General features: G+C 42.7%; 1 protein-coding gene across 1 annotated transcript in view; it reads left to right on the forward strand.

Annotated features, from left to right (window-relative positions):
• The window catches only part of LOC128064585 (aldehyde oxidase 4-like), a 68,304-nt gene that overhangs the window by 32,584 nt on the left and 14,383 nt on the right, over positions 1 to 21,337 (forward strand). Inside the window, exons 15-28 of the mRNA XM_052657403.1 lie at positions 483 to 645; positions 1,242 to 1,334; positions 2,335 to 2,504; positions 2,815 to 2,929; positions 3,366 to 3,488; positions 5,742 to 5,838; positions 10,565 to 10,689; positions 13,133 to 13,266; positions 15,474 to 15,561; positions 15,878 to 15,964; positions 16,139 to 16,330; positions 17,324 to 17,551; positions 19,191 to 19,286; positions 19,658 to 19,786. Of these exons, the coding sequence (XP_052513363.1) occupies positions 483 to 645; positions 1,242 to 1,334; positions 2,335 to 2,504; positions 2,815 to 2,929; positions 3,366 to 3,488; positions 5,742 to 5,838; positions 10,565 to 10,689; positions 13,133 to 13,266; positions 15,474 to 15,561; positions 15,878 to 15,964; positions 16,139 to 16,330; positions 17,324 to 17,551; positions 19,191 to 19,286; positions 19,658 to 19,786 (1,840 nt within the window). The remainder of the gene's footprint in view (positions 1 to 482; positions 646 to 1,241; positions 1,335 to 2,334; positions 2,505 to 2,814; positions 2,930 to 3,365; positions 3,489 to 5,741; positions 5,839 to 10,564; positions 10,690 to 13,132; positions 13,267 to 15,473; positions 15,562 to 15,877; positions 15,965 to 16,138; positions 16,331 to 17,323; positions 17,552 to 19,190; positions 19,287 to 19,657; positions 19,787 to 21,337) is intronic.

A 21,337-nucleotide genomic window follows, 5' to 3' on the forward strand; every position in this document is an offset into this window, starting at 1 on the left:
CTAGTTATAAAATAAATGTCATTGGGATGTGATGTACAGCATGGTAACTAGACATAATAATACTATATTATATATTTGAAAATGGCTAAAAACAAAACTAGATCTTAAATGTTCTTGTCCCAAGAAAAAAAATTAGTAACAACATATGGTGACGAATATTAACTAGACTTATTGTGGTGATAATTTCACAATACATACAAGTATCAAATCATTACATTGTACCCCTGAAACTAACATAATGTCATGTCAATTACACCTCAATTAAAAATTTAAAAATTTTCAATAATATTTTTGAAAGGAGGACTTTGTAAGAAAATCTGGGAGCCACTGCCTCGGATTCTAAAGAAAGCTAGTGAGGGATTTGGGAGTATTTTGCGTGGACTTCGAAGACGGATGCACACTGCTCTCCATCTTTTCATACTCTGCTGGATTAGTGTTTGTCTCTGCCTCTTCTGTGAAATGTTCACACTCTTTCCTGCTAGGCAGTGGAATGACCAGATGCTGAGTGATGCTTGCCGATTGGTCCTGGATGAGATTTACATCCCTCCAGACGCTGAAGGTGGCATGGTAGAGTATAGGCGAACCCTCATCATCAGCTTACTCTTCAAATTCTACCTCAAAGTGAGGCGAGGGCTGAATAAAATGGTAAGGACTACTTCTCTGGGTCTCTGGGCCCCTTGGCCTTCTGGACGTGAGCCTGCACATGAAGGGCCTCCACAGCCTGGTTTTAATAACACACAGAGGGTGTCGAGGGCGGGGCCTTTAGGTGGCACTTCCCCGCCTCCAGCAGCTTCCTCCTGGCCCTTTTAGTATCTCTCCTTCCCTCGCCCTCCTTCACTCCTGAGCTGAGAAGGGGAGGGATGACCTTGTTATTCCATTTGCTTTATAATGTGTATGACAGATGCTAATATGCAGTGTCAAGTTGATTTATAGTAGTGAAGAACCTTCAGTGAGTAAACTATGATCTTTTCCTTAAAATAAGACCTACTTTAATATTTTAAAAATATGAGTAAGACAAAAAGGAAGAGAAAATCATCTATAATACCATTATTAGTATTTTATTATGTACTTCTTCTTCAAACAACTGTGCTAGCCCAGGGAATTCAAAGCTCAGGGCTCTCTCCCAGCAGAACTGGTATCTGATATCTGAAAGAATAAATATGATAACCTATTTCTGACATGTGTTTTTCCAAGCTAGTCACTCAGAATGTAAGTTAAATGTGAAATAATCTTCTTTTCAGGACTCCCACAAGTTTCCTGATATCCTAGAAAAGTTTTTGAGTGCTCTAGAAGATTTCCCTATAGAAACACCCCAAGGAATTCAGATGTTCCAGGTTGGTGGCTGGGGTTTTTTGCTTTTTAATATGTCTGTGATGTAAGTGTATGCCATTATGCATGTATCTTCTTTCTTTTCAATAACTTACTTTTATTACTTGTACAGACAAAGTCTGCTAAAGCCAGTTGATGTTACCCATTGTCACCCATGTGTGGCTTTCTTGGTTTAGCTTCTATGCTTTTACTAAAGGCTACACAAAGAGTTAGATTCTGTATCTCCTTTCCCTACTATTTTCAGTTTTGCTGCTTAAAATTTCCTCCCTTTCTTGGCCAATGTCTGTCCTTTCTTTAAAATCTGACTTAACACTTACTGCTTCACTCAGTCCTGTCCAAGTCTTTGTGACCCCATGGACTACAGTCCATGGAATTCTCTAGGCCAGAGTACTGGAGTGGGTAGCCTTTCCCTTCTCCAGAGGATCTTCCCAACCCAGGGATCAAACCCAGGTCTCCTGCATTGCAGGTGGATTCTTTATCAGCTGAGCCACACGGGAAGCCCAAGAATACTAGAGTGGGTAGCCTATCCCTTTTCCAGAGGATCTTCCCATCCCAGGAATCGAACTGGGATCTCCTGAACTGCAGGCAAATTCTTTACCAACTGAGTTATGAGGGAAGCCCCTGCTTTCTTATAATCACCCTAAATCTCCCAGAAACTTGTGTATATTTCTTGCACCAAATTAGTTGGTGTCAACTGTTCTTTATTGCTATACAAAGTTGATCACATTATGTTAATGTGTTACTATGTATTCTGATATTTCAACAAGGTTGTAGAGTCTTTGAGGGCAAATAAAAAAAAGTCTTCCTTTCTTGGGGTGAAGGAGTGGTTGTAATCAGAGCTTATCCTTTACCATATGGATCTTTATTAATGTTGACTCACAGATATGGATACCCAATTGCCTATAGTTTTTTTTTTTACTTTGGGGTAAGCCAAGGTATATCAGACCCAAGTTTCGATGCTTGAGGACGTCTGTCAATAAAATAACTTGCTTTGCCCATGAACAGTGCGTGGATCCCTACCAACCCCTACAAGATCCAGTTGGCCACCCAGTCATGCACCAGTCAGCCATTAAACACACCACAGGGGAAGCTGTGTTTGTTGATGACATGCCCCCCATCTCCCAAGAACTCTTCCTGGCTGTAGTCACCAGCACCAGAGCTCATGCAAAGATCATGTAAGAAAATAAAACATCCCTATATGTTACTGCAATGCATTCATAATTTCATATTAGAATTGAGAATTTATTATATATTTGGGTCAATTAAGAATAATTTCCTCTTCTGGATGGGAATCAGTCATTTTTTGAATATAGTTAAGAAAAAGAAAATCTATGGCCAAAAGTAACTGCTGGCACTTTCCACATGGAATACTGCCCACGACTTGTTATGAGGCCACCAATTTTTCCTGGTGTTTGAGGAATCACTTATATTACCCTGAGCTTACCTCTGTAACTTCAGTGTGTGCTTTCAAATTTTCCTTCCTAGATTAATTGATACTTCAGCAGCCCTGGCCCTTCCTGGTGTTGTTGATGTGATAACAGCAGAGGATGTTCCAGGAGAAAATAACTACCAGGGAGAGATTTTCTACGCACAAAATGAGGTGTGTGATTTGTGCGCCGCTTCTCATTCAAATGCTTTGCTGGAAATGCCAAAATGATGATGGGTCATGGGTCCATGTTCACATCACAAAGACCTGCAGGGAACCAGTGACTCCCCCTCAAATTCTCTCTTGAATGGTGGACCCTTTGGAGATTCTGTTAAAAGCCATAAGCCTTCTCAGGGAAGGCTTCTAAAAAAAACCCATCAAGTGGTAGAGGCAGTACAGAACATAGGACATTAAAGCAACCAACATTATTTCAGGACAACTGGATTACTGGCTGTGATATGGGAGTGGGAAGGAATGTGGCTGAAGACAGTCACAGGCCAGGTCCTCAAATTCTGCCTCCCACATATGTATCCCCTGAATCCCACTCAAGTTACTGCTTTAGATTTATTCTCATAGGTTGAAAATAATACAACATGTGGCTTTTCGGCAGGTAATTTGCGTGGGTCAGATCGTCTGCACTGTGGCTGCTGATACCTATGCTCATGCAAAAGAGGCTGCTAAAAAAGTGAAGATTGTTTATGAAGACCTAGAGCCCAGGATTATAACAATACAGGTACGCAGGCCATTCCATGTCTTCTAGAATGACTAGGGTGGTATAATTTTGACAGAATTCAACCCATGGGGTCACAAAACAATATAGGGCTCACCTATACTGAGTTTAGAGTTGTCCATAGTTTTAGAGAGAAGGCTCCAGCAATCTGCACCTCGAAACATAATACTGAGAATTTTCCTGCCTGGAGCTCCCTCCCTTCTTTGGTCCATTTCTCCTCCCTTGATCTCTTGCTAAGGCATGGCCACAGAATATAGATAAGGGATACCAGGGGGATGTTCTACGACCTCACATGCAAAACTAGTCAGTGCGGAAATCCAGAGAGTGTGAAACTCACAACAGTTTTAACATTCACTAAATTACAGCTTGGGTCCTCTGTCTCCTTACCCACTTCCTGCTTAAACGCAAGCCCTGGAGATGGCGCTCCGACTCACAGTCTGACTCTGCTGTCTAGTGGGACCTTAATAGCAATGAAAGCTTTGACAAGTTGTTTCAACTCCTCATACCTCAGTTTCCTCGACTGTAAAATGGGAACCATAAAAGTACCTACACCAAAAGGTCACTGTGAGGTTTAAATGGAAGAATTCAAATGCCTGGAACAGCACTTGGGACATGGGATCCATTCAATAAATGTTAGCTGTCATTTGTTTTAGCTGTTTTTGTTAATGAGGATAAGAACATATTCTCAGTGCTTTATAACCCCAGTACCTAGTGAAGCACTAAACCCATAGTAGGTGCTCAATAAATATGTGTGATGGAAGGATAGATGAGTCCATAAGCAATGTGAATCCCAGCCGATGGGATGCAGTCTTCATCATTTTCTGTGATTCCCTTCTATTCTTCCCAATGGTTACCGAGGTCAAGTATTTCCCAATTATCCTCTGAATGCCTCTTAATTCTGTCCCTTTCTTTCTATTCTCATTTTGTCTCCCATCTCACGGTTTGGCCAGATCCTCATCACCTGTTGTCAGCTTAATTATCATAACTGCTTTAAAAGGAGTTTTGTACTCTGTTTCAACCTATCTGTCCATCACATTAACTTTCTAAGCCTCAAAGTTCATCAGATCCCTTCTTCCACACAGCAGCATCCCCTTAGATGAGGTTCCTAGTATAGCACTCAGGATCTTTTTGCCGGGATGGCGGGTGCTCTTTGGGTCTTCACCGCTGTGCACAAGCTTTCTCTGGTTGTGGGGAACAGGGGCTGCCCTCGCTGCAGAGCACAGGCTCTAGGGCATGTGGGCTCAGTAGCTGTGGTGCCTGGGCCCAGTCTCTGCGGCATGTGGGCTCAGTAGCTGCGGTGCCTGGGCCCAGTCACTGCGGCGTGTGGGCTCAGTAGCTGCGGTGCCTGGGCCCAGTCACTGTGGCATGTGGGCTCAGTAGCTGCGGTGCCTGGGCCCAGTCACTGCGGCATGTGGGCTCAGTAGCTGCGGTGCCTGGGCCCAGTCACTGTGGCATGTGGGCTCAGTAGCTGCGGTGCCTGGGCCCAGTCACTGCGGCATGTGGGCTCAGTAGCTGTGGTGCATGGGCTCAGTTGCCCTGTGGCTTGTGGAATCTTCCCAGATCAGGGATTGAATCCTTGTCCCCTGCATTGGCAGGCAGTGTCCCAACCACTGGACCACTAGGTTAAGTCCTCAGGATCTTTCTTAATCCAACCTCAAGGCACTTTTCAGCCCAACCTACTATTTCTTGATAGAAAATCTCCACCCTTCCAGTTGGCTTGTTCTCATTTTGGCCCCTCAGCTTGGTTTCAACTTCAAACTATTGCTTTATGAGGCACTTTTGACTGTAAATGATTCTCCGTCTCTTCTCTAGCTGTCCTAATCCCATTCAATTCAGCACCTAACTTTCATCACCTACACAGGGTCACCCTTGAGCATTCCTGGCCCCACCAACCTCCTCCTCTTGTCCTCTCTTTACTCTGTTATTTGCCCCCCTCACCACAAAGTTGGCACCTTAACACCAAACTGCGTTAGGCCCTCATTCAGCTGTCTAGGGTAAGACCGTATTGTATATATCTATCCTTGTCTCCCCCTCAGCTCTTCCTCTGAGCCCTGAACAAAACTAAGGCAATACCAATGCCTGTAATCCATTTCAACCCAACATCAGTTGTCTCTCCTTACCGCTTGGATTGTCTTGGTGTGTGAAGATCTGATTGAGCAGGAGCTTGGGGTTTTGATGGTAGGTGAACGGCTTATTAGAATGCTTTTAAAAAAACACCTTTTTCTTGTTTGTTTTGTTTTGTTATTTCCCCTGCAGCAAGCCCTAGAGCACAATTCATTTCTTTCTGCTGAGAAAAAAATTGAGCAAGGAGATGTAGAGCAAGCCTTTAAAAACGTTGACCAAATCATTGAAGGTAAGTGACCTTGAGCCAAAAAGGTAAAGCCTCTGCAGTTGAAGACTTAATTCAGTCATCTGGCTTGAGAAATACTAGAGCTCTCAGGCAGAGCTTCTCAACCCTAGTGTGATTTTTGAATCACAATTTTAAATGCACAAATAATAAATTTACTAAGCTTGATGAAATTTTACATATGTATAAGTCTATGGATGGGATGGTTAGATAACATCACCAACTCAGTGGACATGAGTCTGAGCAAATTTCGGGAGATAGTGAAGGACAGGGAAGCCTGGCGTGCTGCAGTCCATGGGGTCGCAAAGAATGGGACACAACTTAGCAACCAAATAAGAACAACAATAGGCTTATGTAAATACTACCCACACTAAGATACAGAAATTTCCAGCACCCTGAAAGCTTCCTTGTGCCCCTTCTCAGTTAGTAAACCTCCTAAAGATTTTTGTTTTAATTTTACTTATTTGGCTGTGCTGAGTCTTTGTTGCTGCGCAAGGGCTTTCTCTAGCTGGAGTGTGCAGGCTTCACTTATTGAAGAGCATGGGTTCTAGGGCTCTCAGCCCTCAGTAGTTGTGGTGTATGGGCTTAGTTGCCCCTCAGCACATGGAACCTTCCCAAACCAGGGATCAAACCAGTGCTGCCTGAATTGGCAGGTAGATTCTTAACCACTGGACCACCAAGAAAGTCCCCAAAGATTTTATTCTAATCTTTACCACTGTAGATTAGTTTTACCTCTTTTGAACTTCAAATAAATGGAACCTTACAGTATAACTTCTTTTGTGCCTACTTCTTTTATTCAATATTATATATGGAGGGCTCATCCATGTTGTTACACAGATGCATAATTCTTTTTCATTATTCAGGAGTATTTCATGGTATGACTGTTTATATATCCATTATATCTGTAATTATACCCATAATTTATTTATCTATTCTACTATTGATATGCATTTGAGTTTTTTCAACTTGTGGCTTTTATGAATAGTTCCTGTAAACACTGTTATTATACATGTCTGTGGTGAGCATAAGCACTCATTTTCAATAGAATATAGTCAGCTGTAGAAATGCCAAATAATAGTGTTTTAATATGCTTTAGTTAATGCCAAACATTAAAAAATGTTTTTCCTATTTTATTCCTAATAACAATTGTAAAAGTTCCATTGTTTGTTTATTATCATCAGTCTTTTTGGTTTAGTTCTTGTACACCCTTCTTAATATTTCTTTCTAGTACTTGATACTTTATAATGCTGTTGTAAATTATATTTTTATTTAATTTTCTACTTATTTATGTCTAATATATAAAGACAGTTGGTTTTTGTATATTGATCTTATAGCCAGGAGTTTCACTAAATTCCCTCACTATTTTAAAAGTCTTACAGAGTTTCTTGAATTTTCTGTGTATAAAGTTGTATCTTAACAGTTTTATTTATCTTTCCTAATCTTGGTACTATATTGTTTGCTTGTTTGCTTCTTTTGAATTGCTACACTGGGTAAGACTTAGTACAGTTTTTTAAAATAGAAATATACAGATCCCACCTCAGACTTGTGAAATAAGAACCTTGGAGTATAAGATCAGAGCATCAATATTTTATAAAAGATCTCCATGTGGGTGAGTCTGATTTGTAGCCAGAGTTGAAAGCTGCAGTTGTCTTTACTAAGAGAATTGCTACGTCTTAAGTAAGAGAAAATAGTAATTTTACAGTAATTTTTAAAATCTGTTCAGTTCAGTTCAGTTCAGTTCAGTCACTCAGTCGTGTCCAACTCTTTGCGACCCCATGAATCGCAGCACGCCAGGCCTCCCCTGTCCATCACCAACTCCCGGAGTTCACTCAGACTCACGTCCATCGAGTCAGTGATACCATCCAGCCATCTCATCCTATGTCGTCCCTTTCTCCTCCTGCTCTCAATCCCTCCCAGCATCAGAGTCTTTTCCAATGAGTCAACTCTTCTCATGAGGTGGCCAAAGTACTGGAGTCTCAGCTTTAGCATCATTCCTTCCAAAGAAATCCCAGGGCTGATCTCCTTCAGAATGGACTGGTTGGATCTCCTTGCTGTCCAAGGGACTCTCAAGAGTCTTCTCCAACACCACAGTTCAAAAGCATCAATTCTTCGACGCTCAGCCTTCTTCACAGTCCAACTCTCACATCCATACATGACCACTGGAAAAACCATAGCCTTGACTAGATGGACCTTAGTCGGCAAAGTAATGTCTCTGCTTTTGAATATGCTATCTAGGTTGGTCATAACTTTTCTGTTACCTACTTCTAAATAAGTGGAATGGCAAGTGCTATATTTTTTACTGAAATGCCTACAGAATACTTGTTTCCCAGCATCATTCTGTTTAAGCAGAAAATGTAGACTGATTCCCAATCATAAAAACAATTTACTACCTCAGAAGAATAGTTAAATACAAGCAGGAAAGCTAAGAAAGATGCTCAGAGATTTGACAGCATCTTGTGTCAAACATTCATTAATTCCATAATAGATTTTATAGAAGAAACTAAATGAGATTTTACAAAGACTATAAATTTGGGCTAAAGGGTATTTAGTTATGATGATAATATCAGTTAACATTTGTCAGATACTAATTGTGCCAGGCACCATGACAAACATTTTATGTGTTTTATGTTATTTAATCCTGACAACCCTAGGAAATGAGTAGTATTATTATTAAGTCTATTGTAAGTTCCTATGTATTACTGCTTACTATTTAATATGTAAGTGGAACACTGCTAAGAAAGAACATATCATTAGATGCATTTTACAGATGATGAAACTGAGGCTTTGAAAAGTTAAGTAACTGGTTGAGATCTCATAACCAGTTAGCAGTAGAACCAGGACTGGAGCCCAGAATTGGCTGAGCCCTAGACCCTTGCTGTTAACCATAGTAGTATATTTTCTTTAAATTTCTGTTCTCACTGAGGATAACAGAATGACAAGATCCTAGCTAGCTATTTGTCATTCAGGATTCTGGCCATTGTGAGAGTTCAAGTGGGAAGTTTGAAAGACAAAGAGAATATAAAACATGGGCAGAAATGACGAAGAATTGGAGCAGACTCTTGAGAGTCCCTTGGACTGCAAGGAGATCAAACCAGTCAGTCCTAAAGGAAGTCAACCCTGAATATTCACTGGAAAGACTGATGCTGAAGGTGAAGCTCCCATACTTTGGCCACCTGGTGCAAAGAGCCGACTCATTGGAAAAGACCCTGATGCTGGGAAAGATTGAGGACAAGAGGAGAAGGGGGTGACAGAAGATGAGATGGTTGGATGACTTCACCGACTCGAAGGACATGAATCTGAGCAAACTCCAGGAGACGGTGAAGGAAGGGAAGCCTGGGCTGCTCTAGTCCATGGGGTCGCGAAGAGCTGAACACGACTGAGCAACTGAACAACACCACAACTAGGAGTTATTGAGAATATAATGTCTTGTAATAGTTAAGAGCATGGATCCTGGGGTCAGGCTGCCCGGGTTTGGATCCCAGCTCTGCTCTTTACTGGCTGTGTGACCTTGGGAAGCTTACTTAACCTTCTATGTCTCAAGTTCCTAATAATACCTGCCTCATAGGATTGGTACAGAGATTGCATTAATTTATTATCTATAAAGTTCTAGGCCTCAGAATAATATCTATCATATGTAAAAACTATTTAATTATGAAATAAATTTGAATTTAGATTAAAATCAGTATATACATGCTGAAAGCAAACTTTTTTTGTAGGGGAAAGGGTGCCTTTTTACATGACTCACATTCTGTCATCCCAAGAAGTAATTCAAGAAATCCTTTGTTTTCTGGCAAAGCAATTCACTTATTTTTAACTGCATGGGGTTCCTTTGGTTAGTTTTAAATTGAAAATACTACCTCTCAAATACTTAAATAAGGGCTAAATGTGTCTCTAGTACAACCTACAAAATAATAAGGATGAGGAACTTATTTACAAAACAGATACAGATTCACAAACTTAGAAAACAAACGTGGTTGCCAGGAGGGAAGGATGGGGAGAAGGGATAGTTAGGGAGTTTTAGATGGACATGTACACACTGCTGTATTTAAAATGGATAATCAACAAGGACCTATGGTATAGCACAGGAAAGTCTCCTCAATGTTATGTGGCAGCCTGGATGGGAGGAGAGTTTGGGGGATAATGGATACATGTATATGTATGATCCCTTTGCTGTTCACCTGAAACCATCACAACATTGTTAATTGGCTATACTCCAATATGAAATAAAAGGTTTAAAAATAATAATAATAAGGATGTACTGAACAAGCCAAAAATCTCAGCTAAATCAACAAGAGCAGGCTGGTTTTAAGGTAGGGATCAACCTACTTACCCTCTTTGTGACCCAATAATCCTGACATCACCTAATTAGGGTACATACTATTATTACCTCCAATTTTCCAGATGAGGAAATGAGGATTTACTAATTTGGCCAAACTCACTGAGCAAGGATATAACAGAGCTAAGATATGTGGTCATATTGGCCTGTGTACTCAAGTGCAACACATCACAGACCTCACCACCCACTGGACAGGCCAAGAGAGGGGAATGAGCCAGCTGGAGTCAGGCAGCTGGTGAGGCACAATGAAGATTAATGAGAAAATGTGGTTTAACCAAATGATGCAAAGTCAAACTCTATAAACTGAAGCAACTTTCTCTTTACAACGTAAACACCACCAAGAGTCCCCAAGTTGGAACTTTCAAGTAAACCTTGTCCTGTGTTTATGCTTTATAGGTAAGGTCCACGTGGAAGGACAGGAACATTTTTACATGGAAACACAAACTATCCTGGCTATCCCCCAAGAGGAAGATAAAGAAATGGTGCTGCACGTTGGAACACAGTTTCAGACCCATGTGCAGGTAACAGAGTATTTTTGGAAAATGAGACTCCAAATGGCTGTGTGACAGAGGCCCTTACAACCAGGCTTTCCCCTCTAAGGGCCTTCTGATGCCTGCACTCACTGCACACTTGCTCTTAGCAGAAGCCCGGAATAGAGGAAATGGGGCAGATGTTTCCCTTAAAGGGCAGACCTTTCAGAGATCTGAAAATCGTGCTGCCTTCCCAAAACGGAGAGCAGAGTCCATCTTTCCCTTCTAACAACTTATAGTGTAAAACCTAATCTCAGGGAGGATAAGTGTAAAGACTGCATTTACATTTCCCTTTGTGGTTCTTCTGAGTTGCATCTGGGTGTGAATGTTTTTATAAATCGGTGGCATACGGGTAAAGTGATTGCATCTTCAAGACATTTTCAGCCCAGCGCAGCAGCATGTGGATTCCAATCCTGTCCTGGTGGTTGAGATTTAACCTCACCGAGGCAAGTGAAGAAAATCCTCTGACATTCCCCTCTTCTGAAACGTGGAGCTGTAGGTCCTAATGTAGTGGCAGGCACAGGGGATACTTGGCCAGTTCTTCTGGGAGAGGGAGTAATGACAACCTCGCTGAAGGAAGGAGCTGGGGACTTCCTGGTGGAGCACAGTGAGTTGGTAGCTTGAGGTCTTGAAGGATGGCCAGCCTCAGTAGGTGGAAGAAGCTCCCAGTTGCCATTCGAAGAAATAAACATGTATAACAGAACTAGCAAAACAGCCTATCAGCAGATGTTTAATCCAGAGCCCCTGAGAAGATGCTGATGCTGAGCTAGGATGCAGCTGTGGCCTCCACTGTTGCAAATTTTGGAGTGGACAGAGATGGAAATATAGGCTTTGATGCTAACCTGCTACATGACCTCTAACAAGCAGCTGGACATCAATATCTTCTGTAAACTGAGGAATTTGATAAAGATCACCCCTGAGATCTCTTTTGGAAGACCGTATGTGGCTCTGGGGTCCAGAGGAATAATATGTATGTCCCAAGATCTGTAGTTATTTCCCATCAACACCTTCTGAGGAGCAATCAGTCATGACAGCAGGCATTTCCCAGGGATAATGGGGGCACTGGCTACTCACAGCCCAAAGCCCATAACCTGGGCAGCATCAAAGACAGGCCCAGTAAAGAGTTTGAATAGATATTTCTCCAAAGAAAGTCTATGAATGACTAATAAGCACATGAAAAGATGCTCATGCGTGCCCAAATATTAAGTTGCTTCAGTCATGTCCTACTCTGTGCAACCCACCAGGCTCCTTGGGTTCAATTCCTGGTTGGGAAACTAAGATCCCACAAGCCTTATGTGTGTGTGTGTGTGTGTGTAAGTCACTTCAGTCATGTCCAACTCTCTGCGAACCTATGGACTGTAGCTCACAAGGCGCCTCTGTCCATGGGATTTTCCAGGCAAGAATACTGGAATGGGTTGCCATACCCTTCTCCAGGGGATCTTCCTGACCCAGGGGATCTTCCTGACCCAGGGCTTGAACCCGCATCTCTTAACATCTCCTGCATTGGCAGGCTGGTTTTTTACCACTGGTGCCACCTGGGAAGCTCAGCATCATTAAATCACTGTGTGTGTTTGCACAGTCGCTCAGTCATGTCTGACTCTTTGTGACCCCATGGACTGTAGCCCACCAGGCTCCTCTGTCCATGGGGATTCACCAGGCTAGAATACTAGAGTGGGTGGCCATGCCCTTCTCCAGGGGATCTTCCCAACCCAGGGATCGAACCTAGGTCTTCTGCATTGCAGGCAAATTCTTTACTGTCTGAGCCACCAGGGAAGCCCACTAGAAAAATGCAAATGAAAAACACAATAATAGCAGTTCACTAGACAAACAAAGGACAAACAGTAACAAGTGAGAATGTGGAGAAATTAGAACATTTATTCCCAACAACAGAACATGATAAATGGCAGAGCCACTTTGGAAACAGCTTGGCAGTTTCTCAAGATGTTAAAGATAGAGTGGTCATATAGCCCAGCAATTTCACAACTAGGTATCCGTCCAATGTGGACTTCTCAGGTGGCTCAGTGATAAAGAACCCACCTGCCAATGCAGGAGATGCGGGTTTGATCCCTGAGTCAGGAAGATCCCCTGGAGAAGGAAATGGCAACCCACTCCAGTATGTTTGCCTGGAAAATTTTCCAGGGACAGAGGAGCCTGGCTGTCTATAATCCATGAGGTCACAAAAGAGTCGGACATGACTTAGCAACTAAATAACAACAAATATTTTCGTTAGGAGTGACTGCTTAATAGATATAAGTGTTCTTTGGAGATGCTTAAAATATTCTAAAATTAGATTACAAAGATGGTTGCATAATTATGTGAATGTTGTTTTTGCTCAATTACTGAATTTCTCTTACTAGGTAGAGAGGAAGTACATGAGTGAGGAAATAAACCAGTAAGTTGCACATATGTGACTCTGGGAATGTGCCTCTTTCAGGAATACGTGGCTGCAGCACTAAACATCCCAAGGAACAGAGTCGCCTGTCACACAAAAAGAGCTGGAGGAGCATTCGGGGGGAAAGTGAGCAAGCCTGCTCTGCTAGGAGCTGTCAGTGCCGTGGCTGCCAACAAGTAAGAGTTACAGTGGCCACAGGGCAGATGCTACCTCTGTCCCCCCAGCCCCACACCCCAGCTTTCATCCCACTGATCATGGCCCTTCGTTTCTGAAGGGTATGGTTAACACGTGGGTGCAGGTGCAGAAAAACTGGAGCCAGAGCCAGAGGGCCTGGGTGTAAGCCCTGCTCTGCCCACTCATTCACAGGGTCATCTTGGGCAAGTCACCTTGGTTTCCTCACCAGTAAAGTGGCAAAAGTAATAGCTACCTGTTTCCCAAGGTGGTTGTGTGAAATAAATGTAATCACTATAAATTTTGACTCACTGCACAGACGTAACTTGGGGTTACTTTTATGAGTTGCATTGACTTTCATTCGTTTTAATGTTTGTTTCAAATCATTAAAATAAATCAAGCTGAGGTTGGCTGAGTGAAGGGAGGGTCAAAATCCCCACCTAATGAGGGGCATGTTTTCTCATGAAATAAATCAGGTCTGTTGCTGCCTGGGAATGTTCTTTTAGCCTCTGCATGTTCTGGATGAAATAACCAGACTCCAGGAATAACCAAACTTCTGTGAATTAACCTTGTAACTACTAAATTTCACTAAGATATATTCAGTTCAGTTCAGTTCAGTCGCTCAGTCGTGTCCGACTCTTTGCGACCCCATGAATCACAGCACGCCAGGCCTCCCTGTCCATTACCAACTCCCGGAGTTCACTCAGACTCACGTCCATCAAGTCAGTGATGGCCATACAGCCATCTCATCCTCTGTCGTCCCCTTCTCCTGCCCCCAATCCCTCCCAGCATCAGAGTCTTTTCCAATGAGTCAACTCTTCACATGAGGTGGCCAAAGTACTGGAGTTTCAGCTTTAGCATCATTCCTTCCAAAGAAATCCCAGGGCTGATCTCCTTCAGAATGGACTGGTTGGATCTCCTTGCAGTCCAAGGGACTCTCAAGAGTCTTCTCCAACACCACAGTTCAAAAGCATCAATTCTTCGGCGCTCAGCCTTCTTCACAGTCCAACTCTCACATCCATACATGACCACTGGAAAAACCATAGCCTTGACTAGACGGACCTTAGTCGGCAAAGTAATGTCTCTGCTTTTGAATATGCTCTCTTGGTTGGTCATAACTTTTCTTCCAAGGAGTAAGCGTCTTTTAATTTCATGGCTACAGTCACCATCTGCAGTGATTTTGCAGCCCCAAAAAATAAAGTCTGACACTGTTTCCACTGTTTCCCCATCTATTTCCCATGAAGTGATGGGACCGGATGCCATGATCTTCGTTTTCTGAATGTTGAGCTTTAAGCCAACTTTTTCACTCTCCTCTTTCACTTTCATCAAGAGGCTTTTTAGTTCCTCTTCACTTTCTGCCATAAGGGTGGTGTCATCTGCATATCTGAGGTTATTGATATTTCTCCCAGCAATCTTGATTCCAGCTTGTGTTTCTTCCAGTCCAGCATTTCTCATGATGTACTCTGCATATAAGTTAAATAAGCAGGGTGACAATATACAGCCTTGACATACTCCTTTTCCTATTTGGAACCAAACTGTTATTCCATGTCCAGTTCTAACTGCTGCTTCCTGACCTGCATTCAGGACAAACCTAACTTACCCATGGTTATTGCTCCAAAAAGAAAGACTATGAACGTTCCAGCTCTTTGGCACTTCCCAACAATAGAGAAGACTATCCAGTCAGTACAGGTGTGTAGGCCTTGGGAGCACTCCCACAGAAGTGGGAGGAGTGTTCACTAGGCACTTTAAAAAGGAAGAGTCTGAATGCAGCCAGGAGAGGTTGACAAACGATCAGTTCTCAACCCTTTCAGCCTCCACATCCCACTTATAACAAATATATTATCCCCCTTTTAATGTTCCCAGATGAAATTCATAATAGTATAACCTGCTTACACATATAATTGCAAAATAATCATACAATTCCTTGATGTAACATAAAAAGAAATAAAAAGGAAGGAAACTTAACCAAATGATATGTTATTTCAATATCTGAATTCTCAGATGTCACTAAACCAAAATGATTACAGTAATAGGGCTTCTTTTCCCACATTTTAATACCCCCACAAATTTTCAAAATGTTAAGGCCTGCAACTACCCCCAACCCCACATTGAGAAACCACGAAACTGGATTCTCTTAAGCCTTCTTTCTTTATTTCAATGCATCTCCCCCATCATGAAGCATCCAGCAGGTTAACAGAGTCATCTCCTACAGGACTGGCCGCCCAATACGGTTCATTCTGGAACGTGGTGATGACATGTTGATAACTGCTGGCCGCCACCCACTGCTCGGAAAATACAAAGTGAGTGACAGCAACAATTTCAGGGAAGTGCTTAAAACACTGTCCAGTGATAACCAACCTATAGTACAGACAAGTTACTAAGTTCTGTGCCACTTGAAAGGGACATTGGGATGCTGCCTAAAACTGATCAGAACTTCCTGTTGCGTTCATGATCTACTTGGGCACCATCCTCGGTGTTCCTCTGGTGACTTTCACATCAAACCATGAGCAAAGCTGGGTATAGATCGACAGCTGTGATCAGACGTGTTTGTGTACAGCGTGGTCTGGTTGTAAAGGACTGTTGAGAAAACGGTTTACTTGTTCTATCACTTTGCAGATTGGATTCATGAACAATGGGGTGATCAAAGCTGCTGATATTGAATATTATATCAATGGCGGATGCACTCCTGATGAGTCTGAGTTGGTAAATAAGAAATACACCTTTCCCATAAGTTACCATTGCAATGTTCTTCTTATGAATAATCATCATACAAATTAGACAAATTCTGTGAAGCATTTGAGTTAGAGATGACATTTGGATAAGTGGTTTTGAATACTTGATAGATATGAAGTTTTGTGTTGTTCTGCTTTAACTCAGGTGATGGAGTTCATGGTGCTGAGAAGTGAAAATGCATATTATATTCCTAATTTCCGGTGTCGAGGTAGACCTTGCAAAACAAATTTGCCATCCAACACTGCTTTCCGAGGATTTGGCTTCCCCCAGGCCATAGTGGTCGGTGAAGCTTATATAACTGCTGTGGCTTCTCAGTGTAACTTAACCCCTGAACAGGTAAGTCATCAGTCAGAACACCCTAACAAAATTCTGACATCGTTGGTTCAAATATATGTTGAATATCTATGTATATTAATAGATGATGTCAGCTTCTAGTCTTGAGGTGTCTGGTGCTAAAGAACCCATCTGCCAGTGCAGGAGACGTGGTTTCATTCCTGTGTACCAAGTCAATCATAACACTTATTAACCAAAACAACAAACAGCACTTCTGATTTTGTGGATATGCACAAAATGCATAATATGCGCTTCTGGTCTAGACCAGCTCAACTAGAGTTTTATAGTCTAAAACACAGGCTAAGCTGGCATGCTACATGGTCCTTGGGCTGATTAGTCTAGGGGATGTCTCAGCTGGGAAGGCTGTCTCTGCTTCACGCAGTTTCTCACCGTTAGGGAGGCTAGCCCAGATCAGTTCTCAAGGTGGCTCAGAGAATGAGTAGCAAGAATGTGGCAAGCCCTAGTGCACGAACACTTTTCAAGTCTGCCTATATTGTCCCATTGGCCAAACAAGTCTCATGGCCAATCCCAGAGTTGGTATGAAGCATCCAAGGGCATGAATAGAGAAAGTGGAATATTATGGCCATGTATACAAGCATTCTGGCACAGTTCAAGATTTTGAGAATGATTAAGAATAAGGAAAGCCTGTGTATGAGTAAAAGGCTGTGGGATCAGGAGAATTTTGTCTCGGCACTAACAGACCTTGGGACAGAGTTCATAATAACAGGACCTGCTATTGCTCAGAGTGGTAAAGTTAACTGAGGAAATGCGCTTAACCTACAACCTGGAGCATATGAAGTGTGCAATAGTGGTTTCTATTGCTATTATCATTAAGTTTATACATGTATGCTTGTACTTACATATCCATAGCCATTTCAATACTTGTTTTGTTTTTCAGAAAGACTTTCTTCATATCAGGTATATTGCAGAAATGCTTGCCTCACGTCAACAATAAACAGATAGCCTTGAAATTCACTTTATCTCCCTGTCTTTCAGGTTAAAGAAATAAACATGTATAAGAGAACTAGCAGAACAGCCCATAAGCAGACACTTAATCCCGAGCCCTTGAGAAGATGCTGGGAAGAATGTCTGGAGAAGTCTTCCTTCTCGGCTAGGAAACTGGCTGCCGAGGAATTTAACAAAAAGAACCGCTGGAAGAAGAGGGGGCTTGCCGTGGTCCCCATGAAATTTACAGTTGGGATGCCCACAACCTTCTACAATCAGGTGAGATCAAGACGGGCGTCCCTGGAAGACAGACATGATTGTCTCTCACAATCGTGTGTGAGGAGGGATGGTCCCCTCCAGGGAGAAGAAGAAATGGGGCACTTTCCTATAGTAGGAAACATAGTGGATTTAGGCAAATGTTGGAAACCATAGGTATCGGAGCAGACCTGGGGCAATGCAGTCACAGGGACCTTAGAAACAGTCAACAGATAAAGTCCAGCTCAGGGGGTTAGGCCTTGGACTGGGCCCCAAAAGGGAATATTAGAGTATGGCATCAAATTTCAAATCCATGAGAGAACTGGGGGAAATAAGGATCCCTTCCTCTCTTTTCTAATTTCTCAATGACCACAGTCATTTGAAAGTAAGAGATTTCAAAAACACATGAGAATAGAGCTCTCCTATCCGTACGGAACTTGGAATTCCTATCTTGAGGCTCAGTGACTACGATGCCTCCTTTTTAATTCCATCTTAAACAGTTTTTCATAGAGTTCTTATTTCTGATTTTTTTCTTTTGGCTTCTATTCCCATCAATCTTTGAAATATTCTCATAACCAAACCCATACAAAGACAGGTGCCCTTACTGGTGTGAATGAGTTTGGGCCAAGCTGTCTTTTATTAAAACTTCCTTTAATATATGCTCTTCCTCAGAGTCTGCTAACAAGGTAGAAAGGCAAGTAAGAAGGAGGGAGGGAAGGTCAGGAGAGCTTGGAGCAGATGTTCAGTCTTTCCCCCAGGTAGTATCTCTCAAGCCAGAATAACAGATCTCCTTTAAAGGAAAACAAACGTATTCTTGTGGACTTTCAATGGTTGCTTATTATTTTTTTTAATATTTTTAACTGTGTGTAACCACAGAACAAAGAATAAGCTTCTTATAGTTCTTATGCTTTAATAAAATACGAATTTGTAAAATTAATAAAAATAGTACTGATAAATTCCAATAATGTTCAGAATAGTAACACTAACTTAATGTGGTAAATTATGTTGCTTTTCTAAATTAAATCCTCACTTACAAAATGATGATGGCTCTGCTGCCACTGCACAAGGCGTTTTGTATGCCAAACATGGCCAATTATCCCAATCACCTGAGAGTTTTTTAAAAAATGGGTATTTGAACTCCAAGTTCAACCTTCTGCTGAATTGGAATTTCCATAATGGGGCCCACACCCTCCCCCACCATGATTCTTAAGGTCAGTAGCATTTGGAAATTATTACAACATCCTGACTTTCTTCCAGCTCTTCTAGTATCCAGGGCGGGTTGTGCCTGGAAATTGACTTATCCAAGTTCCCATTTGTTTTTAAAATTAATCTTCATGTTTAGGAAGGAACAAACAATAGAGTATTGTGCAGGTTGGGGCTTTGGAGAGGCAACACGCAAGCCAACCACACAATGCCTCCAGTGGGCAGGACACATGTGGGAATGTGGCTAGGCCACACTTCATGCCTCTGCACTAGTGTTTGCAAGCCTGGGGCTTATTGACAGGGCTTGTCTGTAGCTATCTGTAAAGGCTTTCCTCTCCAGTATAAACAATGAGAGGTTGGCTCATTGAAGCAAAGCCATTCATCGGGTAACCTCAGCTAAACTCATGGCAACACTTGGCTACGTCCGTGTCCAAACTGGTATTATAATTACTGTCCCCAGGCTGCTGCTCTTGTCCACATCTATCTTGATGGATCTGTCTTGGTGAGTCACGGTGGCTGTGAACTGGGACAAGGCCTTCACACCAAAATGATCCAGGTGAGATACGTATTCCTTCTCTCCACTGTGGAAGAGCATCGCTGGACCTCAACCTTGTCTGCCTGTGCTGTCCTAAACTAGGTGTCCTAGGGTGACTGTACTGCTGCGTAGCTACTGCGAAAGAGGCATAAACGAAAACAGACTCTTCGCTAGGCCACAAAGAAAACCGCGTCTGCTTCACAGTGCCATTTAAAATCTTCTGAATTATATAATCAACATATGAAATCACCAATGTTCCCTTAAACGTTCATCAGTACAGGGTAGCCAGGTTTTATACTCAGTTCAAAAAAAGAATTAAAAGGTTTTTAACTTGTGGGGAGGGAGAATTAAAGTCAATGAAATAAATAGTATTTTTCTTCTGCTCCTGGCAGGTGGCGAGTCGTGAACTGAACATCCCTGAGTCATATATTCACCTGTCTGAGACGAACACCACCACGGTTCCCAATGCGACCTTCACAGCTGGCTCAATGGGGGCAGACATCAACGGGAAGGCCGTGCAGGTGACTTTTTTTCATTTCTCAGTCACCCAGGGCACCGTGCTGGAAGGGATCTTGTCCCATCCCTTGTTTTATGGAACATGAAACTGAGGCCAAGAAGGATCAAGCAAGTGGTTCTAGATCTCTCAGCTAATCACTGGCAGAACCAAGACTCCAAGTGGTTCCAGCTCCCTCTGTGGGCTTCTCTCCTCTCCCTTGAATAAAATCTACCTCTAATTGTTCTAATAACTCTAAGATCACTTAAAATCCATTTTGGGGGGCCTTGCCACATGGCATGCAAGATCTTATTTGAGCTAGGGATTGAAACCATATGCCCCTTGCTGTGGAAGTGCAGAGTCCTAACCACTGGACCACCAGGAAAGTCCCCATTGGTCTCTTTTATCTCATTTCAGTAATTTAAATGTCCAATCCAAAATTCCAAAATGTACTTCAAATTCCACTGTCTTTGCTACTTCCCAGCGTGGGCCTGCAGGCAGAAAGGGGCAGGCATGGCTTCTCTCCATTTCTCTCCCTACCCTTTCCCCCCGCCACCATCCTCCTCACCTACATTTCAGACCCCTATAAAGTCCAAGGAAGAGCGAGCACAGAGGTGAGAGGCAAAATAGGTCTTACTTGGCTGGCATCAGTGTAATCTGACTGTGCCACGTCTGATTCCTCCCCTCATGGGTACCGTCGTGAGCTCCCTAGAGGGCCCCTTCCAGGCAGCTTTGACTGGGGCCATGCCTCTCTATGGCTTTAGCCACTTGTGACCTGCCCCAGCCCCACCCTGAGCCCCAGGCCAGCTGCCTCCTCTTTCTACTGAGGGACCTCCCCACTTTCAGGAAGCTCTGATACAGGAAAGTAAAAGTGAAAGTCACTCAGTCGTGCCTGACTCTTTGTGTCCCCGTGGCCTATACAGCCCATGGAATTCTCCAGGCCAGAATACTGTAGCGAGTAGCCTTTCCCTTCTCCAGGGGATCTTTCCAACCGAGGGATTGAACCCAGGTCTCCCGCACTGCATTCGGATTCTTTACCACTGAGCCACAAGGGAAGCTCTGATACAGGGGGCCCTTTTCAATCTAGAGATTAGAGATTAGCCAGAGTTGGGAGGCAGGGCAACAGAAATTATTCCATAACAGTTATAGAGTCACCAAAAAATACATACAAGAATAAGATTGCTTTCAAAAATCAGTGAGTAAAGTACAGCTTACAACATGAAAACTTCGTTTATTAATAGAACTATGTGGATATTCCTGGGCCACCTTTGAGACAAAATAAAATCCTTCATCTGAAGTCTAAAAATGTAGTTCTCAAAATGAAGCCTTCCCACACACTGCCTTCCACTGTCTGATTTGCACAGAGCTGTGTTCAGCAGACCCAGAGACAGCTGCTTGGGAGGAAAGGAGGGGCAGTTTGTCACCCAGTTGCCATCAGGCCTCCTACAGTTTTGCAGTGGGCTTCCATGGTGGGTTGATTATGAAGAGCTTTCGAGGTTCACAGCTTCCCAAGGCTCTAGACTATTTTTCAGCCAACCATCATGCCAGATTTTCAAAAGAACCATGTGGAGCAGAAGCT

The sequence above is a fragment of the Budorcas taxicolor genome, chromosome 2 (assembly GCF_023091745.1).
Source record: "Budorcas taxicolor isolate Tak-1 chromosome 2, Takin1.1, whole genome shotgun sequence".
Lineage (NCBI taxonomy): Eukaryota > Metazoa > Chordata > Mammalia > Artiodactyla > Bovidae > Budorcas > Budorcas taxicolor.